Source organism: Diorhabda carinulata, chromosome 2, assembly GCF_026250575.1.
Source record: "Diorhabda carinulata isolate Delta chromosome 2, icDioCari1.1, whole genome shotgun sequence".
Lineage (NCBI taxonomy): Eukaryota > Metazoa > Arthropoda > Insecta > Coleoptera > Chrysomelidae > Diorhabda > Diorhabda carinulata.
The window spans coordinates 6,035,212-6,058,793 of record NC_079461.1 but is presented as its reverse complement, the minus strand read 5'-3'; the positions used below and the strand labels follow the sequence as shown (position 1 = coordinate 6,058,793).

Below are 23,582 nucleotides of genomic sequence, written 5' to 3'. Positions count from 1 at the left end.
TTTTATTTAATTATGGTGAGCCCTCAGGTGTAAAAGTTATATTCCTACAATAGATTGGATTTATGCTTTGTTACTAATATTCTATTTTGAATAAAAAGCTTATTTTTGACACTCGATTTTTTCGAATTTCTTTCAACATATTTTCAATGAAATTTATGCTAAAATATAAATATTCAAAGTGAGAAATAAAAACTAAAAATAATTTTTCGACTAAAATTTATTCTATAATAAATAATTGACACAATGTTGCTCATCTCATGCACTCAGATATTCAAGTTTCAATTGTTGAAAATGAAGTAATTTTTTGAAATCCAGTTTAATGATATCCAAAACCTACACCTTTTCCCAAACCTGAAACAACATAATTATATCAATAAAATTACTCCTTATATAATTCTCTTCTTACCAAGTGCCCATGGAGCAGGAGCATAAGCTACAGGGGCAGCTACTTTGGCGACGACAGGAGCGGCAATGGCAACGGGAGCAGCTACTTTAGTAACAACAGCAGTTGGATTAAGAGCTAGCAAGTTATTGTTTTGCCAGGAAGTCGCTCCGTGAGCAACGGCTACAGCTGGAGCGTGTGCTACAGCTACTGCAGGGGCATGAGCAACGGCTATAGGTGGAGCTACGGCTACTGGAGCGGCAGCTAGATAACCGTGACCATCGTAAGATCCTAGACCGATAACGCCGGCTTTGGCGCTGCAGATAATCATAGCGATAACACACTAAAATGAAAAAATACTTCTAAAAATTCTTCACATCGTGTCGTTGTTTGTTTATTTGTTATTGAATCAGCAATCTCGTGACACAATTTTGATTTGAATTTTAAGGTACTTATTTCAAATCCTTTTCAATCTTAAATTATATGGTTAGTATTAATTTCACTTTGAGGTGAATTTGAGTAACGTGTGGAAAAAGAAGAATGCTAAATTCATTTATTTGAAAAGGAAAGTATTCAAAAAGACATTGAATATAAATAAATTTCACCAGGTTGTAGGTAAACCGCAGAAAACCTGCAACACCGACGATCGACGAAGAATGTGTAGGGTGGGTGTGGCTTTATTTGATGGTAATGGAGAATTATCAAGGAAGTTAGGGTAGATTTCTGGGAGGTCGTCATATGCTGTTACTAGCAGCCGAAGGGGCGGATAAGGGTGTTTCCTCTTGGGTTTTGAGCCGAGAGGCCGTATATTGTTGACCCAGGGGTTGAGAAGGGTTTCTTTAGCAGCAAAGTTATTTGATTCGATGGTACTATGGTATTTTATGTTGTTAATACTCTGGCAGATTTATTCTACAATGGCATAAAATACATGTTCAGTAAGTGAACATCTGTCGGGGTATAATTTGCTGTCACTTTTGTTTTTTCACAGTTTAAACAAGGAATTTCATGAATTATTGTTATTCAACTTAATTGTTTGAATTCATTTTAAGAAGTCGTTTATTTGCAATTTCCATATTAAGTTGATTAAAGTTTCCGAAAAGTTTAGATATAGATGATTTCATATATTGTACATACAATACATTGTATGACTCATACATGCTTAGGAATGTGCAGAATGGCGTAAATTAGACTTACAATTAGTAGAACTTATTTACAATATTTAAAATTTTTTCCAGAGTGGTCTAGAATATATTCTGATATTTTACAATTTTTGGAAGGTACTACAAAAATTACTGATTGTAGTTGTTGATTCATAATTCTCTGCATTGTTCGCAAAATAATTATTTTCTATTTAGTATATACTAAATACTTTGATCGAGAAAACTTAAACAGATAGCAGTGAGCCAAAATTGAAAAACTGCAATAGTTTATAAAAATGTGAATATGTATTTGTTCAATCAAAAACATTTTTTCATTCAAAAAAACTTTCTAATTTGATTTATAATACATATTAATTAATCCTTTGAAATCAGATATTATAAATAAAACGTACATTTTATGGTACAAAGATTGAGTACATTTATGGCTGGTTTTATAGACATTTAATTTTGAGCTGTGTGACGCCGGGTTTCCCCGCTAGTCGTATATAAAAAACTTGTCAAAACGGTAAAACTTACCACTCGGAACATTTTGATATTTTCTGTAGAGTTCAAATATAATATATTGAAGATAATACACAGTTTTACACTATGATCTCCATGTGTTAGTTCCATTATTTTATAGGGATTGGCGTTACGCCCCACCGAATCTGCATGAATCAACTTTATTAGAATCACTTAACTAGATCGGTGTACTAGCCCAATAGATGTTATGAGGGGGGTAAAAGTCTTTCAAATTTAGTCCTCGACAATGGATAAAAACCTTATTACTACTTTTACTAGTTATGGTAGTACAGGAACGACTTTGCACATGCGAAATATGAATCTACAAATTGTTTAAAACAAAAAATGTGCTTAAAATTTGAATTATCATAAACTCATATAATAAGACTCGAAAATCTAGTTTTGTAGAAAGGAGAAACAGAAAAATGCCGTCCACATTCGTCTATATTTTTAAATACAATAACCACTGCTGTCGCCGTGCTAAGTCTATCTTTTTACCACATTTGAGGTTAAGTTGTTTATCACTATCACATAGCGGATTTTCCTACTAATTATTAAAAAGCAGTAGTTCCTGTATGACCAGCTTTTACTATAATTTTTCAACTTTGTCATCATCTGCATCTATTATCAATATCATACTTAAAGACCAAAGACCAAGATTTACGACAATTTAAATAAAATAATTACATTAAAGTACAAGATTGGATCTGAACTAAAATCGATTATTGTTGGTATTAAACAAAAGCATAACAATGCACCATATGGTTCTGTCAAAAATTTAGAGAGAAAATTTGCAAAGCAATAGTAATTTTTGGAATGGAATCCTGAGAATCATGTGCATAGATCAACGGAAAGTTTCTGACATACCATCCATGAAAGTGACTCAACGTGCTTGGATCACATCGTCCTTTCCAATTTCGATTTCTATTTTTTTAAATTGTTAAATTCCGAGTAGATTTAAAACTCAAAGCAGATATAAAAGATAATCGGTATCACATCAATAGCTGGAGGAACTTCTTTCATGGCTTCCAATACTTTTGATAGTTTATTAAATGTTCATTTTATACTTATTTCGACTGACCACGGATTGGCAATGTTGCTAAATTTACTTCATATCATTTGTTAAAAAAAAAGAACTAGAAAATAGGTTTTTAGCAATAATCTAACTAAAAAGTGAAAATTAAATTTTTGGCATGGAATAAACTTACTGATGAATGTCACTATTATAAATTCGTGGAGTGCTTTCCAACATTTTTAAACATCTATTTTTCACTTTTTATTTTGATTATTGACTAAGTCCAAAACCCTATATATAAATTCTAAAAATGTGCTTCTCATTATTTTCAAACTGTTTATTTGTTGCTTTTTAGCCGAATCTGCTATTTTACATCCGTCTTTAATATGTACAGATGTGTTGATGGCTGCATCTCGATTCTGTAAGTCTGGGACTGCGCGCTTATGTAGTTTGTCCACTAGCTGTCTTTAATTCTCTCATGGAAAAAGAAATTTATGACTCCTGGCGAATCGAATCAGGATATTTTGATAGAAGTATTGCATAGTCGTCTTTGATAAGAGTAGGCAGTTAAAATAAATCTGATAGGTTAAAGTATGGTAAAATCGAAGCCAAAATAATTTACAAAAAGATCGTTGAAATTCATTAAAGTGTATAAAAAATGAAGTTTATTTATCGGTGTTGTTTATTTTGAGCCGTATTATAGCTGAAATAGAAGAAATTTTTTTGTATTTTATCAAATTTTTTACTTTTAAGATGTCTTTTTGCATTAGTCCAAAAATGATTTTATAATTTTCCGGAATCATTGTATTTGTTTAGCAGCCATTAATAGTGAAAGTTTTCAGTGACTTTGTGAACATGGAAATAATTGGTCGTCGTTATGTGATACAATACTTTTATTTGAAAGGCATTAGCCCAACCAATTTAAAAGCTGAACTAGATTCTACTCTGGGTGAGATTGCTCCTTCGGTATCAACAGTAAAATATTGGCTAGCAGAATTTAAACGAGGCCGTACGACCTACGAAAACCAGAGAAGTGGTCGAGCAAATGAGGTGACGACTCCAGAAATGTTGATGAAAATTGACAAAGCTGAAAGTGCGCGAGGTAGCAGACATAATAGGCATTTCAAAAAGTACGGTACGTCGCATATTAACTGAAAATTTGGACATGTGCGTAAGATGGATGTCGCGTTTGCTCACAATGGAACAAAAACAGCGCCGTGAAGATGTTTTCCTCGAGTTTTTGGCAATATTTCAGAGAAATGAAGCCGAATTTCTGCGTCGGTTCATGACCATTGATCGACTTGGATCCATCACTTCATACTCAAATCAAAAGAACAATGAAAACAATGGACTGAAAAGGGAGAACCCGCTCCAAAGAAAGCAAAGATCGTTCCATCTGCAGGCAAGATCATGACGTCGGTTAATTGACTATGTTGAAAAAGGAAAAACTATCAACAAGAGTTTTATGCGAACTTATTGCAACGTTTGAGCGAAGAAATCTAGGAAAAACGGCCTTATTTGGCTAAGAAGAAAGTGTAGTTTCATTAAGACAATGCTTACAGATCCGTTCTTGCAATGACGAAAATTATTAAATAAAAGTTTGTATTGCTACCTCATACACCCTATTCGCTAGATCTAGAGTTGAAAAAATGGCTCGATGGTCAAAGATTTGCCAACAATGAAGAGGTGATGTCGGCAGTCAATGTCTATTTTGAGGAGCTTGACGATTCTTATTATAAAAAGGGTATTGAACATCGTTGGAAAAAGTGTATGGATCTAAAAGGAGATTACGTTCGAAAATTAATATATATTTATCCAAAATTTGCGTGTTGGTCCCAGACATCCTCGTAGATCACACTTGTTGACTGAATCATCAGATATAATTTCAGTGTTTTGAAAATAATCGATTTCAATAGAAACGAAATCTGACAAAAATCACTAGTGCCTAGTTCGAGTGGTTTTTAAGAATCGAGTTACGATTATTTTTGATTATTCGTCACAATTATATAATAAATTTTCGCTCAACAGAATACTTGAAACTGGTTCCAGTCGCATTTTTGCATTTTCAAAGTAATTCAGAGGGGTCAAATGTCTGATTTCTTAGATTATTTCTAAACTTAAAGCTATTGCGAAAAGATTCATTGCGATTATAAGACGTTCTCAGACTTTTCGAGAAATTTCAAAAAATGGTTACAACATTTGGTATTTTCTATAGAAACAGTTGATATTATTTACATTTGATAATCTTATTCTCATTTTAATAGAATTCCTTTTGTATAATTTCATAATAGAATATATAATCATTTTTTGTTCTCGGTTAAATTGTATTATATATCAAAAATTATATTTGTATCCGGTCCTGTATGTTTTATTAGACGTTTTAGATCTTGAGTCGAACAGTTTACTTGACCGATTTATCCTAATTTTTGTTGTTCTCCAAGAAAATGCGCGATTGTAACGCAATGAATGTATTATTAATAATGTTTAACTATATGGTATTGCAATAATATGACAGTTTTTGTTTAAAACCGATGAAAAATAACCCGGCAAAAATGAAATTGGTATAAGGCTACCGTAAAAAGGAACTTCCTGGTTAGAATTTATAATAATTGTAAATTGATAGTTTTATAAATAGTACCGCTGCCGTTTATACGTTTTCATATGTTTTTTGATGTATAGAACCGATTTTTCGAGGGTATCGAGCCCAAATTTGGTCAAGTATTTTGTTATAAGCAATTAAATTGTTTATAACTCTTAATCAAAGAGAGACATTATATGAAGAAAGGTTTCAAATAAAAAAGATTTACAAAAAAGATCCCTACAGTTTTTCTGCAAAGAATCAATATTTGAAAAGTTATCGTCAATATAATGCAAAAATATTGCATAATTTACGTTTGTCCTCATCGGTTATTAGTTGGTTCCTACATGACGTTTAAAGCAGCTCATTTTAAACGTTGAAGCTTGAATGTACAAATATTCGTCAGAAAAAGCATCGTGATTTGTTTAGAGTTAAGTGTTTAAAAGGTATATAAATTTAAAAAAACGAGATGCACCTTATAGTAGCTTGAATTGTTCGACCCTTAGTTGTGCAGGGTTTAAACTGCGCGATCAGAGGCTAAAGTGCGTTCCCCCGATCTGAGGCGCGCCGCGATTACTTCTTTACAGTAACTTAATTGAAATTAGTTTTTTATGGTCTCAAAAATATAATATCAAAATATATTTACAAGGTCTTCCACATTTTATTTTGAAGCTTATACTTTAACGTTTAAAATGAGCTGCTCTAAATCTTTCTACGTCATGTGGGAACTAAGTAACGATCGATAAAGTGAGGAAAACATTAATTTTGTAAAAATTTTGCATTATATTAACGATAAATTTTCAAATATTGATTTTTGCTAAAAACCGTGGATACCTTTTTGTAGATCTTTTTTAAAAAAATCTTTTTTATTTGAAAATTTTTTTCATATCTCTCTTTGTTTAAGATTTATAAGCAATTTAATTGTTTATAACAAAATACTTGACCAGATTTGGACACGGCACCCTCGAAAAATCGATTCCACGCATCTAAAAACGCTCTAAAACTGAGTTTAGAAAAAAAAGTAATCAAATTCATTTCAGAAGTCTGATTTGGACCACACCAACAAGACACAACCTAACCTAACTTAACCTAACCTAAACAAGACACATTTAAATGCTGAGTGGGACTCGCGGAAAAGCTGGAACTGTGAGCAAGCAATTTCGAAACATTTCAGTTTTTATTGGTTTATAATTTTACTCACAGAGCTAAGTTTATAATTTATAGAAATATACGAGCTAAGTTAAATGCAAATGAAACTTTGAAATGTTAATACATACACTTTATTTCATATTTAAAGGTAGATTTATTAAGTTTATTTTATTCTACATAAAAAAGTAAGTAATTTCTTTGTTTAAAACTATTCACAATTTCTACATCAATTTTATTTCCAATATTAAATAAAGCTGCATTGCACTATAAAAGATCGTAAAGTGTTTACAGCTTTCCTTGTTTCGCTGATAGATATAATCGTTGGAGGAAATCTTCGTCTATATAATATCTCTAAGCACCATGAATAACGGTATACGTTATTCCTTTTTTTATTAACGTTCCCATTGTAGCTTCTTCATCATCGCATGTGACGAATTCTTCTAAAGTAATTTCTATGTGAAACATACACTTATTCCATTCTTCAGGCGCTTTATCGCCCTCCACTTCAATACTTTCTTGCAACCACAAGGTTGAAATCACTGCATTAGATGTTAAATCGCTTCATATTAGTTATCATTTTTTCACAATGTTTTCGGTTATTGAACTTCAGTAGCCTTCAATGGAGGCACGTCAGAATGTGCAGTTATCTATGAAGGGAAGAATTTTCCTTGTTTTCGGTAATCATTTGTTTCAATAAGCCATTTTTTTAAAAGTTCTCCAGTCATCCAGGCTTTATATAGTCCGGTCAATTTAGACCAAAAAATGAGAGTGAAGTTACATAAAGTCCCAACAAGCTGAATTTCAGTGAAATTGTTCAATACATAATTAACAATTTCTAGAAGTTCCCGTGTATGGAAAAATTTTTATTCAAGGTCAAAGGTAAAAAAAATGAGTTTTTCGCGATTTTCTGCAAAACGGTAAGTTTTATCATAAAAGTACCTCAGACAAAAATTGTAGATCATAAAATTATCTATAAGAAATGTGTCGATACTTTTTTTCTTACGAGCCACCGTTTCTGAGATATAAGGATTCAAAAGGTTAAAAAAGTTGTTATCGTCATAATATGCATGAGTACGCCACGTATATAGAGCAATTCAATTTGACAAATACAACTATTGTTGTTGGTGAAGATGTTGATTACTCACTGCTCGAACGCCAACTGAAAAAACTAGTTTTTTCTTAAAACCAGGAAAAGCTCAGCATCAATCAGATGTTTGAAAAACAAGATTTAATTTAGTGTGATGAAGTTTTTAAAAAAAGTCATTCAACTCAACAAGAAGTTATTACCAACGGCAGCCGCTTTCTTCTTTCTATGTACGGAGCTCGTAAAAAACTACCTGTTTAGATAAGCATCGATATGCATGTTTCGTTAAAAATATTAAAAATAAAAAACAAGTTCAATTAGTTTGTCTTCCTCCAACCTCAGTTGCTGCTCACCAACATCTTTTTCGAGTATACTACCAAGTTCAAGTGTGGCTTGGTTATCAGCTAGACCCTACAGACTGGGATTGGAAGTTGGTCAACAATATATTAGAGCCAGTTGAAACTTTACTTCTACCTGCGCCGGAAAAACTTCTGAACACTATTTTTTGCAATTGCAAAAAGGGATTCAGTGCTAAATGTGGTTGCAAAAAAGTCGGACTGTTTTGTTCTTTGGCATGTACAAATTGTCAAGGCCGGTCGTGCTCTAATATTGAATCACAAACAATGGAGGATTCGTTTGATTCCGACGAAGTATCATGCGATACATCGCTATTGACGCAATTTACTTGCATCCAAAATGAAGATGAAGAAGAAGCAGGAGAAGAAGAACAAGGAGAAGATCAAGAAGTAGAACAAGAAGAAGATCAAGAAGAAGAACAAGAATTTGAAACTATCAGACTAATGAACTTCAACACTTTTTTTTAATTTACATCGCTTTTATCTTTTCCAATCTTTGAAAATTTCCGTTATTTTGCAATAGTTTTACATTAAACAGGATCACAACTGACCCATGGAGTAGGCCTACTGGGGAAACCACGTTAAAAAAAACGCGCTAAGTATACTAGTGCATATTATGACGATAACAACTTTTATAACTTTTTGAATCGTTATGTCTAAGAAACGGTGGCTCGTAAGAGAAAAAGTATCGATACATTTTTTATAGATAATTTTATGATCTACAATTTTTGTCTGAGGTACTTTTATGATAAAACTTACCGTTTTGCTGAAAATCGGGAAAAACTTATTTTTTTGACCTTTGACCTTGAATAAAATTTTTTCCATACACGGGAATAATGGGGAACTTCTCGACATTGTTTATAATTATGTTTTGAACAATTTCACTAAAATTCAGCTTATTGGGATTTTATGTAACTTCGAATGTCTAAATTGACCGAACTAATAATCCAGTTTCTGTGATCTGTAGTCCGCAAAGCAACGAGGTCTCTTTGATTTGCTAAACATTAATGGCTTAAAATTTTCTGTGCCTTTAGTATTTGTACAAAGCAGAATGTTACGAGTTCCTTCCATGACATTTTTTATTTTCAAATGTTAATGCTTTGTCAGAAAGATATTTGAAAACCAGTCCAGTTTCGTTAGAGTTAAAACATTTGTGTCGTATCCATTCAATTAACTATTCAATCGATCTTTTCAATATTTGCAAATTTCTTTGATCACACTTTCATTTTGAAAGTAAACTTTTCTGAAAACAGAACATATCGTTTCTTGAAATTTTCTAATCAACCATTGTTAGCTTTAAAATTATAGATTTACAGTGACTTAACAAACTCTTCTACTTTTCCTTCAGTATAGGTCCGCTAAACTTTGTAAAAAGCATTGTTCTGAATTAGGAATTCAGCAATTTCTCTCGATTCCTGCTCCTGATGGATAATGTACTCTTATGTGTTCCAAAGTGGACCGCAACAATTTTTCTCTGGAAACCACTGCTTCGATAATTTTTAACTTATCAGCATATGTTAGTGCTTTTAGTTTTCCTTTTGAATTCATTTCCAATCGAAGGCTGAAAGCTACTGATACATACAAAAAAATAAGTTACTGTCTTAGATCTTAGAGTACAATTGTCTGCAGTGACCTTTTTTGTTTGTACATTCATTATTGACTCATTGATGATAGAAGTTACAAAGGTTGTAATAGTTTAAACTTTTAGTTGCTGGGGTGCGATGCCCAAATTATTCATTATTCGTTATAGAGGGTTCGTATTTTAAAGTAAAAGAGGTTTTGGATTCCAAGGGAAAGGAAGCACATCATTTTATGAATTTATAGACTTTATTACGTTGTCGAGACTTAAGTTATCAAAGTTGTACTGTATTTAAAAAAGCTTCAAAGCTTATGATTTGTTCTTATTTCCTATATCATTTTTAAAGGTAACTCGAATTTTTAAGGAATTTTGAATGAAGGCTCCTGGACCCTCCAAATATCGTAGGTATTCCAGAATGGCGCAGTGCTGCCCTCCTAAAGCCAATTCCTGTGCAATAGAAATTAGAATAAATTCATAACGCATTTCTTGTTGTACTTTATTGAATATATTTACAGAATAATACAATAATAAATAATTTTGTTGCTCATCTCTTAGTAAGTATCTTTTTCATGGCCTAATGATGAAGAACAGCTACAGGATGGTGGGCGACAGCAACAGAGTGATGAGCTACAGCGACAGGAGCGTGAGCGATGGCTATTGGTGCATGTGCTACAGCGATAGGAGCGTGAGCGATAGCTACAGGAGCATGAGCAACAGCTACTTTATGTGCTACAATCGGAACGGGATTGATAGAAAGGGAGTTGCTGTTTTGATGCGAAGTAGCCGTGTGAGCAACCGCAATAACAGGTTTGTGATCTAGTATTATGCCAGCGTTGACGGTGCAAAGTAGCACGGCAAGTACCAACTGTAACAAATATAATATTTTTAAATAGTAAAACAAATTGTATACGTAATTGCTTTAGGATTTGGCTATTGGTTGTATTTTTCCAATTCTGCATATTTAGATAGGAAACACATATGTAGAATTAGTTAAAATCGATTAATAACTTCAGATTTAACATGTACGTTTTCAATATAAATGGACCACACTGTATGTAAACATAATTTCGTTTAATCAGATTACAGCTCCAGAAAAATAATAACAGATGTTCAATATGATTAACACACAAGATTCAAACCACGGGTAGATGGTAGAAAAAATTGATGAAAAGTGAGTTTTGTACCTTTGGAAAAGGCTCAAGCTAGAAAAAAACTTCGAAGTAAATTCTAGATCGATTTACAGAGTTAAGATGGCTAGAGCTTAAGGATGATAATAGCAGCTTTAAAAAAGCATAACTCTCGCTGAAAAATTATATTTCAAAAAATGGTTTTCAAAATTGCGAAAATCAACAGTTTTACCAAAGTTATAATAATTTGATAATTGAAATTGAAAATCTATGAAATATGACTATTTTCAAACATCACAATTTTCCGGCGAGGAATGTTTTTTAAAGCTATAAAATGATTCCCGATCCAGGCACCTTAACTCTTTGAATATCAGTAATAGTAAAAGTAAAAAGGTAAAACTTTCACAGTTTTTCTAAAATTAAATCGTCATTGTTGCAGGTTTCTTATTGCCAAAAAAGGATGCTGGGTCGTCGATATTTTTTTATCCCATTTTATACTCCTCCCGTTGTGGCAAGCTGATACACACAGCGAACCACACTAAAACAAACCCTTCCTAAAAACCACCACAACCCTAGACATGCAGAGGAAAAAACTTTCCTATATCAGGGCCATTTCTGAAGTTAGCAAATTCTCTGAAAAACAATCTAACGAGCCTCTCACTTTGTGTCCAGCATTAAAACAAAAACACATTTTAATAATTGTTTAATTCCTCGTAACCGGGGGATGATTTCAAACAAAATCTATTTGAGACACTTCAAAGTAACTTATATTGATAATTCAGGAATTAAGTGTATTGCTGATTGACTGATTGTGATTGTTTTGGATCTATAGGTATAGAAAATTGAATCATTTTTTGGGCATGTTTAAATAAAATGGCAATTTGTATAAATAACCCCATCATGTTAGACAGGGTGATTCAAAAAAGGTGATCCCGTATTCTAGATAAAGGGCGTCGAAGAAAAAACATTGATATAAATACACAAATTGTCAGTGTCAATATTATATTTTGATAAAGAATGAAGTTAATTCAAAACCTCAATTTTTTATCAATATCTCAAAAATTATTAAAAAAAAAATAATTTTAAGACAGAAGAAACCTAAAATCAAGAACATTTAGAAAAAAAAAAGAAAAAATTATACACATTTCTTACGATTTCGCGTCAACTCCTATCATCATAGTATTGAAATTTTATACGAATATATTTTGGAAGTTTATACATCCAATGAATTTGTTTTTATGTCTGACTCTTATAGAGGGCGTTAGTTACACGGTTCGTACCAAGTAGAATTGAACATAACTTTTTCAATATTAGATTTATTAAGCAAAATTTCAACTGAACTCATACATCATTCAATTTTACACCAAAATGTACTCTTAATAATAAAACTCGATACTGTATACCGTTTTTGGAATATTTTTATTTGAAAATTATGAAGTAATAACTGATGTTGGTATAAAGTATTGATAAAGTTATTAATTATTATTATAATTAATTAGTAAGTAAATTTTTTCGCCCTTTATCTTGAATACGGATGGCGTTATGAAAATTTTCACTGAGCAAACCGCAAACATTTCTCATCTCTATCTATCCTAGAGATGGGATCACCTTTTTTTGAAACACCAATAATATGTCAGTTCAAAAATATGCTCTAATCATAAGAAAACCATTGGTCAACTTTCATCATAATATAACTACAAACACAAAGGTCTGTAGCCGTTTTGTGTCTACTGTTCAGTAACTTGCACTTACAATTCGTCTACTATCAAGATAGTTAAGTGGATTTATAAGGACTATTCAATGTTTTAAGTCTAATGTTACAGTAAACCCCAAAATTCAAACTAATAAACGTTTATATCTGTTGATTGACTGATAATAAAATAAAAAAAAACATACCAATTTGAACATATTAGCTGTGACTTCTCAGGTATTGTAAAAACAAAGGAAAACAACTGTATATAATTGTCAACCAACAATATCTGTTATTTTATATGGTTTCCCCACTGGTACTCAATCATGTGCCCTCTACTTAACTAGGGTATGTCCTTTCTTTTTGTTTTTATTTTAATTTCCCAACCTTACCAAACAACATAATATGAGATATATCTGTAGTGTTAAATCAATTCTTCATCTAAATCAGCGGCGTCTCATTCAGATTCTTATCATTATTGTTTAGGTAAAAAACCATAACAATGTTATGAATGATCATGCCGTGATTACTTTTCAGTACATATTTAGTAGATTGGAATTTATTTCCATTTATTGAATTTTTAAATACCAAATATTTTCTATAAGATTCATTTGTTTTTTTTTCGCGATTTCATATTTGTAATGAAAATATTATCAATCACTTTTTAGGTAACTAACAATAAGCATGAAATTTTCACATTTCGTAATTTTTTCATTTCCATACGAATTTTTCTACATCAAACCAATAATTTCTTGTTCTGCTAGTGCTTTGTTGTACAAATACAGCAAAATTCCGTTCTTGTCTGGTTTCTATTAACGTTTTTTCATGAAATAATTTATTAGAATCAGAAATAGTGCTATTTCATCTTATGTCACCAATATTATATCACTCTAGCAGCAGCTGTAATCTCAAAAATCAACCAATAAAACATAGGGGTGTTTTGAACGTTGTCAAAAGTAATTTAATTTTTAATATTGATTAATTCCCTGGATCAATACAAGCCAACTGTCATAGTTATTCAATTTTCTTCTTCTTTTTAATAATTACATAGATAATTGTTATGTAGTAGAGGTACGACACAAAATTTAATTAGAAATAAATGTGTTATGAACTGTTCTCAATATATTTTCGTATTATTAGATTGCTTAGTATATTGGATAATTGAAAATTTATTATAGAAAATTGGTTGTTTGTGAATAAATATTTAACGACGCGAAGTATAGTATTCAGAAATGATTACCAAATAAGTTGTAATCAAATAACTGTGAAGCTAACTGTATAAGTCCAATTATTTCAGGTTCAAAAAAAGAAGAAATCTTTTTCTCATAACAATTCTTGAAGTATGAGGATGCGGAGAAAAAAATTTTAAAATTTGCCTGAAAGTCTAAAAATAACACTTTTCTATATTCTATAATATAATCAAGGGTTTGTGGAGAGTTTCAGGAAAGGCAAAACAATTGATTGACGTTAGTATCGTAAAAATTCTTCAATACGAATTGTCTGTGGTAAAATTTCACTTGAAATGTAAACGTATCTTTGATGTGCATCTATTATATTAATAAATTTAAAAGCCACAAATTTCTATAAAATATAAAAGAGCGTTCTGTGTCTGACAAATTAAGACAGAAGAACCGGAAATGCAACGAATCAAATTTTTAATTTCAAAATCCAAGACGACATTCCTGGCGAAATGAGGAAATATAAAATGTTGTGAACCATCCACAAGAATTTTAAAACTCTCTAGATTTGCCAGGATTTCCGCCTCATGGACATGGTCATGGTGGTTATGGTGTACACGGTGGGGCTACTAACTACGTTGGGGTCACACACTGAGCTAACCAAAGAAGCGAAGATTTCTTTTACGAAATTCCTTTTAAATTTTTGAATAAAATTGTTTATGTCTTCATTTTCAAAAATTATACAAAATGAAAATTTAAAAATTGATACACACATATCTACAATCGTTTTATTGATTACTTCACACTATATGTTCTCATTTCTATGGTCCATCATAACAATTGCTATTATTTTTGGCGTGAATCTTGGTACGATATTTGTCTTTGAGAAAGATTCAATGTACTATGAAGAGATATATAAAGAAGGGGGTAGAAAGGATAATGCAATGGGTCTTAGGCCTTCGAGTGAACCAAGACTAATAAAGATCAAGGTTATAACGTTGCGAAATATCAACAAACCTCGACCAACCAACGTCACACGATTAGCGATGAAAAATTACAGAATAAACATAATAGAAGGAATCATATCGAAAGGAAAATATAAAGAAGAAGAATTTGATACCCGGCATTCCAATGATTACGACTGATGTACCATTCGTCCGTCTAGCTCATATATGTAATACTCCTATATAGACAGTTTCTATAAGTGGAAGGTGTTTCGACTTAGTGAAACAAATAGTGTATTGTTTTCTCTCTCCTTCGGGCGCTTCAGTTAGTTCTGCGCATCTTTTTCGCGCATGAAGCATGCGCAGTATAGATAAAGTGTCTCGAATGAGAGAGAAAATGAATATTGTCGGCACCGTATCGCAAGGACGTTTTTTCCGTATCTTTAGATTCTGTATCCATTTGGAGCGTTTAGTGGCAGGTGATTTCTGAGGTATTTTAGGGTTTTCATAATTTTTGTTTTTAGACATAATGTAATTGTTATTAACTTATTAACTTTCTTTCTATTTTTATCTTATTAGCAGATCCATAGTCCTGAATTGCAGAAAAGTATTGAATAAACTAATTGCCTTATAAAATGGAAGTTGTGAATAAATAATTGTTTATTGTTACTGTTTTATAACAATAGTGCCAGCTCGTCAAGACAAACGGATAATTACTAGTTGGACTTCTAATCGAACATTGCCGTCTAAGTCGCCATCTCCACACCGCGGGCATCACGGACGATCCTGATTGCCGTTGGTGCTTGGAGTAGAACGAAATCGCAGACCACGTCATCTGTGATGGCGCTGCACCCATACTAGCGCGGTTTAAACACTTAGGCAAGCCTCGCAACTTGCCTAATGACATCAAACAGCTTATCTAAAGGCCTATGTGCTCAACGGCCCCTCGGCCGCCCACAATTAACTACGAATTACCACTTGGATGTATCTATAAATGAAACCTTTAAATAAATACTCTAGAATGTCACTGGTAAAACTATATTTTTCATTAGGCATTTTGAATTGCAAATTTATTTTATGCATATAATTAAATTCACTCCTAATTGTAACGTATAAACAAGTTTCAGTTGTTTAATTACCTTTCTTTTGAGAAGAAACTGTTATTACGCTACAATAAATCACAAACCGAACACATGAAAATATTTTGCATAGTTCGATAGGTAAATAAAATCATTTCCTCAAGACCAGCAGTAGGGGAAAATTATTTAAACAAGCCTCAATGATTTCTAAGTACTGGTACTCTCTAGTCAACTAGCTTCAGTTTGAGGAAGTTGGAATAAGATACCTAGAAGTTTTGGCATACTTGGTATCTATTCCATATTTCTTTTTATTTATTTTGGAGACAAAAAAATGATGAAGCCAAATCTCTTTACGTGTAACGATATAATCGATGAATTGACCGTCAGAAAGATAACTCCAAAGAAATATGATACTGCACATCATTTGTTTGTTTGGAACTCGTTTAAATAACGCAATCTATCAGAAATAATTTAGTACATAGTAAGGATCAGTCAATCAACATGTATCCAAATACAAACATAAAAAAATAAAGAGTGCGGTAACCCCAATTATATCCTTAGATGATGGAATGAAAATTCCAAATTTGAGATGATTCGGCATTCTTTAATAATAAACTAAATATAAGTTTCATCTGCCTTTTCGAAACTCTTAAATCACTACACATATTCAATAAAATCTTGAACTATAGTATAGAAGCTACAGTCAACTATATTTTAAATCCCCAATGAAAATTATTAATGTTACGAGGGTAGTCCCAGAAGTACCTGGCCTGACCTTTAGATGGCGTTAGTTGTCTGAAAAATACCACTCTTTTAGAAAGTACATAATCTATACAGCATATGAGTTTGAAGGCGTCACGTTGTTTAGCATTTGTTTGGCGGCCATCACTAGTGAACGTTTTCAGTGAATTTGTAAACATGGAAAAAATATAACAGAAATTTTAGCTCCGTTTCATATCCATGGATGAAACGTGGGTTCATCACTTCACCCGAAACAAAAGAACAATCAAAACAATGGACCGAAAAAGGAGAACCGGCTTCAAATAAAGCAAAGACCGTTCCATCTGCAGGCAAGGTGATGTCGTCAGTTGTTTGCGATACGGGTGGGATAACTTCCATTGACTATCTTAAAATAGGAAAACTATCAACGGCGAGTATTATGCTAATTTATTGTAACGTTTAAGCGAAGAAATCAAGCAAAAACGGCTGCATTTGGATAAGAAGAAAGTGTTGTTTCATCAAGACCATGCTTACAGATCCGTTCTTGCAATGACAAAAAATTATTAAATAAAAGTTTGTATTGCTACCTCATACACCCTATTCGCTAGATCTAGAGTTGAAAAAATGGCTCGATGGTCAAAGATTTTCCAACAATGAAGATGTGACGTCGGCATTTAATGGCTATTTTGTGGAGCTTAAAGATTCTTATTAAAACTATCGAACTTATTGAACATAGCTAGGAAAAGGGTCCATACCCAGCTAAAAGGATATTACGTTGAAAAATAATTTTTTTTCAAAATGTTTGTTTGTTTTTGTTGGACCAGGTACTTCTGAGACAATCCTCATATTTATTCTAAATCATCTGTATTCCATTTATATTTATTCTACTAGAATCTCAACATAATTTTTATTTTCCTAATCGGCACTTCAAATTATCTATCCCACGAATTCAAAGCAACGGCGACGATGCAAAAAATCCACATATCCATAAATAAATTAGTAGAATGGTCATATACAATTCAATAATCCATGAACATTCTTGTGGAACAGAATCTTCTATATTTTCATCTTTTCATGGAATCGATATTAAACTCTAATCAAAATTGCTACCACCTCCGACAGTGCTTAAACTACCACTAAACTCGACCGAGGTTGACGGGGATTTGATCACCGGCGAAATACCAGATATGACGTGACTAGTCGTCCATACGAACCATCAAGCAATGAAATAACTAACGTTCTGACGATTTGAATATTTTAATAGAGATAAATTTTGTGGAAAAAGGGCTACATTGTGAGGTATATAGAACGCTAGAGTAGTATAAGAATTCAAAAAATGTTGATATATTGATATCTAGTTAGCCTAGACCACAAAATATTGTGTTACCATAGCAACGAACAATAAATTATTAGAAGTGTCAGTGTAAAGTTTGACGTCAAAAAAGTGAACCAGAGTTACGCAATAAATTAAAAGAAAAAAGATGTCCACCAAAATTGTGAAAATCGAAAAATTGGAGTATGGCGTCATCATCAAGTACCTGTATTTAAAAGGATTAAGAGGTAAGCATATTTACGAATATATGCTTAATACCCTTGGTGATCAATGTCCTTCGTATGGGACAGTGAAAAATTGGACTGCAAGCTTCAAAAGAAGTAATTTTTCCATTGAAGATAATGACCGATTGGGAAGGCCAGTTTCTGCTTCAGTCCCCGAAAATATCGATGCAGTTCATGACATGATTTTATCAGACCGTCGAATTGGGCTAAAACGAATATCTGAAGCACTGAATATTTCATACGAACGGGTTCATCATATAGATCACGTCAATTTGAACATGGGAAAAATTGCTGCAAAACGGATCCTCAAATGTTTTAATGTTGAACAAAAGCGTGCAAGGGTAGAAGCATCTGTGCTCGATTTGAAAACGATGTAGACTTCTTAAACCGAATTGTTACTATGGATGAGACTTGGGTACATTTCTACGATCCAGAAACAAAGCAACAATCGATGGAATGGCGACACTCTGGTTCTCCAAGACCTAAGAAGTTTCGAGTCCAAAAATCTGCTGGAAAAGTTCTTGCTTCAGTTTTCAGGGTAGAACAATAACTGGAGATTACTATTCGACATTCCTGACCTCTCTACGGGAAAGAATTAAAGAGAAAAAACGCGGAAAGCTATCAAAAGGTGTTTTGTATTTGCAGGACAACGCCCCTACACACAAATCTCATGTTGCCATGCAAAAAATTCGTGATTCAAGGCTTGAATTACTGGCCAAATACTGCTTCACAGATAGCACGTTCTCGCAGTGCTGCCAAAACTGCCAAATAGTAAGTTTGGTTGACAGTCTGACCCTCTGGAACCCATTCGGACATCACGATATCGTTGATGTCGAAAAAACGATCAATATTGCCTTGAATTTTGATTTGCTCTCTTGGCCCTCACTAAAGCACTCACACCACTCAAAAATACGCGCCCGAGATACAGAATTGTCCCCATAGGCCTCTTTAAACAATTTATAGCAATCAGTCAGAGTTTTTTCAATTTAATGAGAAATTTGAGATTGATACGTTTTCGGCACGAGAAAAAAACACGTTCGTTCCAAACCGCTTCTACACAAATACTATAATAGTGACGGAAACGTGTTTTGGGACGTACATAGACAAGATACACAATACACTACTCGTTTTTTACCCCATACGTCTAGGGCATCCTCTAGGCGCACAGACTCGTTTTTTAATAGTCAGACCTCGTACATACCACTTTTTTGGTTAAGAGAAATTTTCATTTTTTTAAATATTATCACATTTTGATTAAACTAAATTTGGAAACGTTCTCAATACTCAATTAACCGATTTCAGTGGTTTTATTAACAACGTCGAAAAATTGATAAAATATACTCGAATGTACTGAAGCGTTTCAGTTACATAACAACTTGTATTGGAAGCCGTTGTTTCAATATTTCACTATTAATTATGCACATAAAGCGTGGGTTTCGAAATATATTTTTATCAACAACAGACATCTAATCACAGGAATTAATAGTGTTCCATTAGAATGTGAATGGTATAATATAATGCTAGAATAGACAATTAAATAAAAGTAGTAAAAGGGTGAACAATACACTAGGTGTTCGCCTCGGCATATATATTACGAACGCCAGGACATTTTAAGTTTTGTTTTTTGATGGTGAAGCCGTTACAAAAATGTCTGTTACGAATTTAATCATTTTTCTTCTAAGACAGATCACAACTTAACGGTTCATCACGAACACTTGAATTAACAAATCTCTGGTCTGGTTCAATCTCAGATTTTGTTCACTTTTCTCATATATTTCGATATAGTTCTACAATAGTTGCATAACAGTCTCGTTCTCTGATTGGAACCATTAGCTTCGCTTCTGTTTTTATGACACATTTTTGTTTTGTAATTTCTAACGGGTAGCATTTGAGAACAGCCATCCGCTATGTTTCAGAAACGGATTATTTTAGAGCTTCAAGGAAAAAAATACGAGGTCTGGCTATTAAATAACAAGACTATGCGCCTAGAGGGCGCCCTAGACGTATGGGGTAAAAAACGAGTAGTGCGTTGTGTATCTTGTCTATGTACGTCCCAAAACACTTTTCCGTCACTATTATAGTATTTGTGTAGAAGCGGTTTGGAACGAACGTGTTTTTTTCTCGTGCCGAAAACCATGTGTGACGAAAAACGTATCAATCTCAAATTTCTTATTAAACTCTGACTGAGTGCTATAAATTATTGCAAGAGGCCTATGGGGACAATTCTGTATCTCGTGCGCGTGTTTTTGACTGGTGTAAGCGCTTTAGTGAAGGCCGAGAGAGCACTTAAGATGACCAGCGCCCAGGTCGCCCTGTGATCGTTTCAACTCCAGAAACAGTGATCAAAATCAACCCAATTGTGCGTGCCGATCGTCAAATGAGCATCTGGGTGATTGCTGAGGCTGTAAACGCCGATAAAGAAACGGTCAGAAAAATTTTACACGAGGAATTACACATAACAAAAGTCTGTGCGGAGTTGTTGCCAAAAAATCTGAATCGTGACCAAAAGCTCTTGCGTCAAAGTTTCTGCTCATATTTCCTTGAAAGGTTAGAAAGGTTAGAAAAAGATCTGCTATGAAAGGGACCCGATTTGAGTCGATGGAAGCGGTAAAACAAAAAACGGCAAAGCTCCTAAACACCATCACCAAAGAAGACTTTCAGTACAACTTCGATTAATGGAAGAAACTTATGGAAAGGGGTGGCGAGGGGTGGGTAGTATATTGAAGGGGTGTAGTCGAATATAGAATAAATTTTATAATAAACCTTTTTTCGTAACCAGTCTCGCTATTTAATAGCCAGAACCTCGTATTATAGCAAAAGTGGCCTCTAGAAACGCGTGGACATTATTTTGGGTGAGTGGGTGCTCAAAAATCTTCTAGAACAGCTTTCTTACAGTAATTTTTGTAATTGTTTTACGGCTTATGCTGAAAATTTTGTCAAGTCACTTATTGAAAATCGGAATTTTTTTATTGAAATAAAAATTATGTACTTTTCGTATCAACAAATCTCATCAAAATCACCTCAACACAACGTTTTATTTTTATTTACAATTGTATAAATAATGGACGATGGTAAACTTTCACAAGAACTTCTTCTAAATTACTGATTTTTTGTTTATTAAAAAAAAATACACAAACGCATTAACGCGTATTCTGACCCGATTTAAAACCTGCTGCGGTATAAAGTACAACAAATAATGATATTAATTAATCACTTTGATTCTTAATCAATCTGTTGACGTCCTTGCTACAATTTCTATTATTATGTAGGCACTAGAAAGGACGGGGGAAGTCCAGATTTATTGAGTTCGACTAAGCTACTTCTACTCGAATTCTATCAGCATTTTTTGCTATTATTTAGTTTCGAATTCTCATAAAAATTTATAAAGATAAGATTTAAAATCTTTCGCAACCCTGCAACAATCCATTGATTGACGCAAGAATTTTAAACGCAACAATTTGTTTGACCGTTTCAATTTAATAAAATGAATCTGAAACACCCTTTAACAATCTAGGAAGTTAAATTACCTTACAGTTTTCCTAACCTAACTTCTATGATTGAAAATATTAGATAGACAATCCGTAAAATGTTTAAATCTAATTTAACCCTAGTTTAAGCGCGTGGTCTACGATCGTAGACCAGGTATGTTTTAAGTAACATAATTTCTAATAGATGGCGCGCTCACATACAACCTTCTTAGTATCTGTCCTAGCTACACACTATTCTACACTCATCAGAAACGTTTCGCTTGTTATCGAGTGCAGACATCTAGAATGTTAAACGAATTAGAATTGGAGGTGAATGAGAATGAAATTGAGGAGGATTCACTTGAAATTGAAGATGTATTGAACTAAAGTGGCCACAATTCAAACACAGAAGAAGAAACGCCATATACAGAAATATTACAGATAAATGGAATCTAATATATATACACAGCAAATTCAGCATCTTTTTGAGAGAATTATAGACGCTAGATTTATAGATGAAAGAGAAATAAGTACCTTTATAGGAATATTGTTATTGATAGGAATTCTAAGAATCTGTTGAAAATTGATCAAATTGACAGCTGACACGACCTATCCCAACCTTGACCCTATCCTTACCTCACACTATTTTGTTTTATATAGTCAAAGTTGGTAACCGTGTTCATGATAATTTTTAATTTAGTTAAGTTGGCAGGCGATAAGCACTTTTTGATATGTTCACGCGACAACGAAAAAGCGAAATGAAATGACGACAACCAAACGTGCTCCAATTTGTAATCTCAAGAATTCTTAAGTATTGAGCAACAATCCGACTATTGTTTAGCAAGAGTTTTTTTAATCAAAACAACTATTGTCAAACGATTCAAGAGGTATGTTCATTTCGTATCAAATTAAGCTTTATTTTTGTATTCAAATATTGTCGCCACATGACAAAACTTTGTTCATTAATTTTCTTTCACAGAATTGTAAGTTACTTTTATATAAAGTCCTGAATATTTTTAATATTAAAATTGTAAAAGTTAGATACTGATTTTTGTGTACATTGACAGGTACTTTTTGAAACTCTGTTCAATAAACTCAACATTTTGTCAACTTTGGACTTCATCATTTCTCAACAAAGAACCCAAACCCGCTGAAACAAACAACAGAATCTCAAGAAAAAAATGCCTCTCAGCTTTGGGATAATTCAAAAGGTAGTGGCATTGAGGCTTGTTACCTTCCAATAAGTGAAAAAGTGGTTTCGATTCATACTAAGCTACCTAAGATTTGATAATATACGTTAGCCGATCATGTTGCTAGGAAAGAAACTGATAAACTCGCTCCAATGAAGCAAATATTTAAACTGTTTCTAGGAAATTTTACTGCAAACGAATAGCTTAACATCTTTTAGCATCTAAAGGTCGTTGTTCACTCCAGCAGTACATCACCAGTAAACCTGCTAAGTATGGTCTAAAGATAGTAGCACTGGTTGATGCAACGACCGCGTTTACAATCAATTTGGAACCATACGTAGGTACACAATCTGAAGGACTATACAACACTGCGAAATATAGTTATTGTTCTTTGCCTTTTTCAGCCCGTCCAAAGCACCAACCGAAACTTTATCACCAATAACTGGTTTCCAAGTATCCCACTCATAAAAACTTCACAAAAGAAAAAGACATTGACACTGGTTGGTACCTTGAGGAAAAACCTTCCGAATTTTGACCAAAGACAACAAGAGACGAAAAACGAACTACTCTTAGATTTCAGCACGAAATAACTTTAGTCTCATATTGTAACTTGTGTTAATTATATCAAGTAGATATATACCACGACAATACCCCATAGATGGTTTTCCATAATGTTTTTATTAATGATTAATTATTAAAAAATGTGATAAGTTGATAGATTGAAGTCATAATGTGCCATAAATTAATAAAAGTAATAAGCATAGTGATTATGGTGTATTTTTGTTATGCTTTTTAATTACTCCACCCTTTCCCTAGGTATCTCAAA

At 33.0% G+C, this 23,582-nt stretch overlaps 1 protein-coding gene across 3 annotated transcripts in view; it reads right to left on the bottom strand.

Moving 5' to 3' along the window:
- Positions 1-257: 257 nt before the first annotated feature.
- LOC130903462 (cuticle protein 70, isoforms A and B-like) overlaps positions 258-23,582 on the bottom strand; it is a 50,819-nt gene continuing 27,494 nt past the window's right edge. Inside the window, exons 1-3 of one of the 3 annotated variants that reach the window (XM_057815566.1) lie at positions 2,059-2,095; positions 407-725; positions 258-351 (exon numbers count right to left, since the gene is read on the bottom strand). In XM_057815566.1, the coding sequence (XP_057671549.1) occupies positions 317-351; positions 407-725; positions 2,059-2,070 (366 nt within the window). In that variant the 5' untranslated portion in view covers positions 2,071-2,095 and the 3' untranslated portion in view covers positions 258-316. Of the gene's footprint in view, positions 352-406; positions 726-2,058; positions 2,096-10,408; positions 10,670-23,582 lie in introns of those variants that run through there. The other 2 variants (XM_057815567.1, XR_009060746.1) reach the window with 2 other exon arrangements.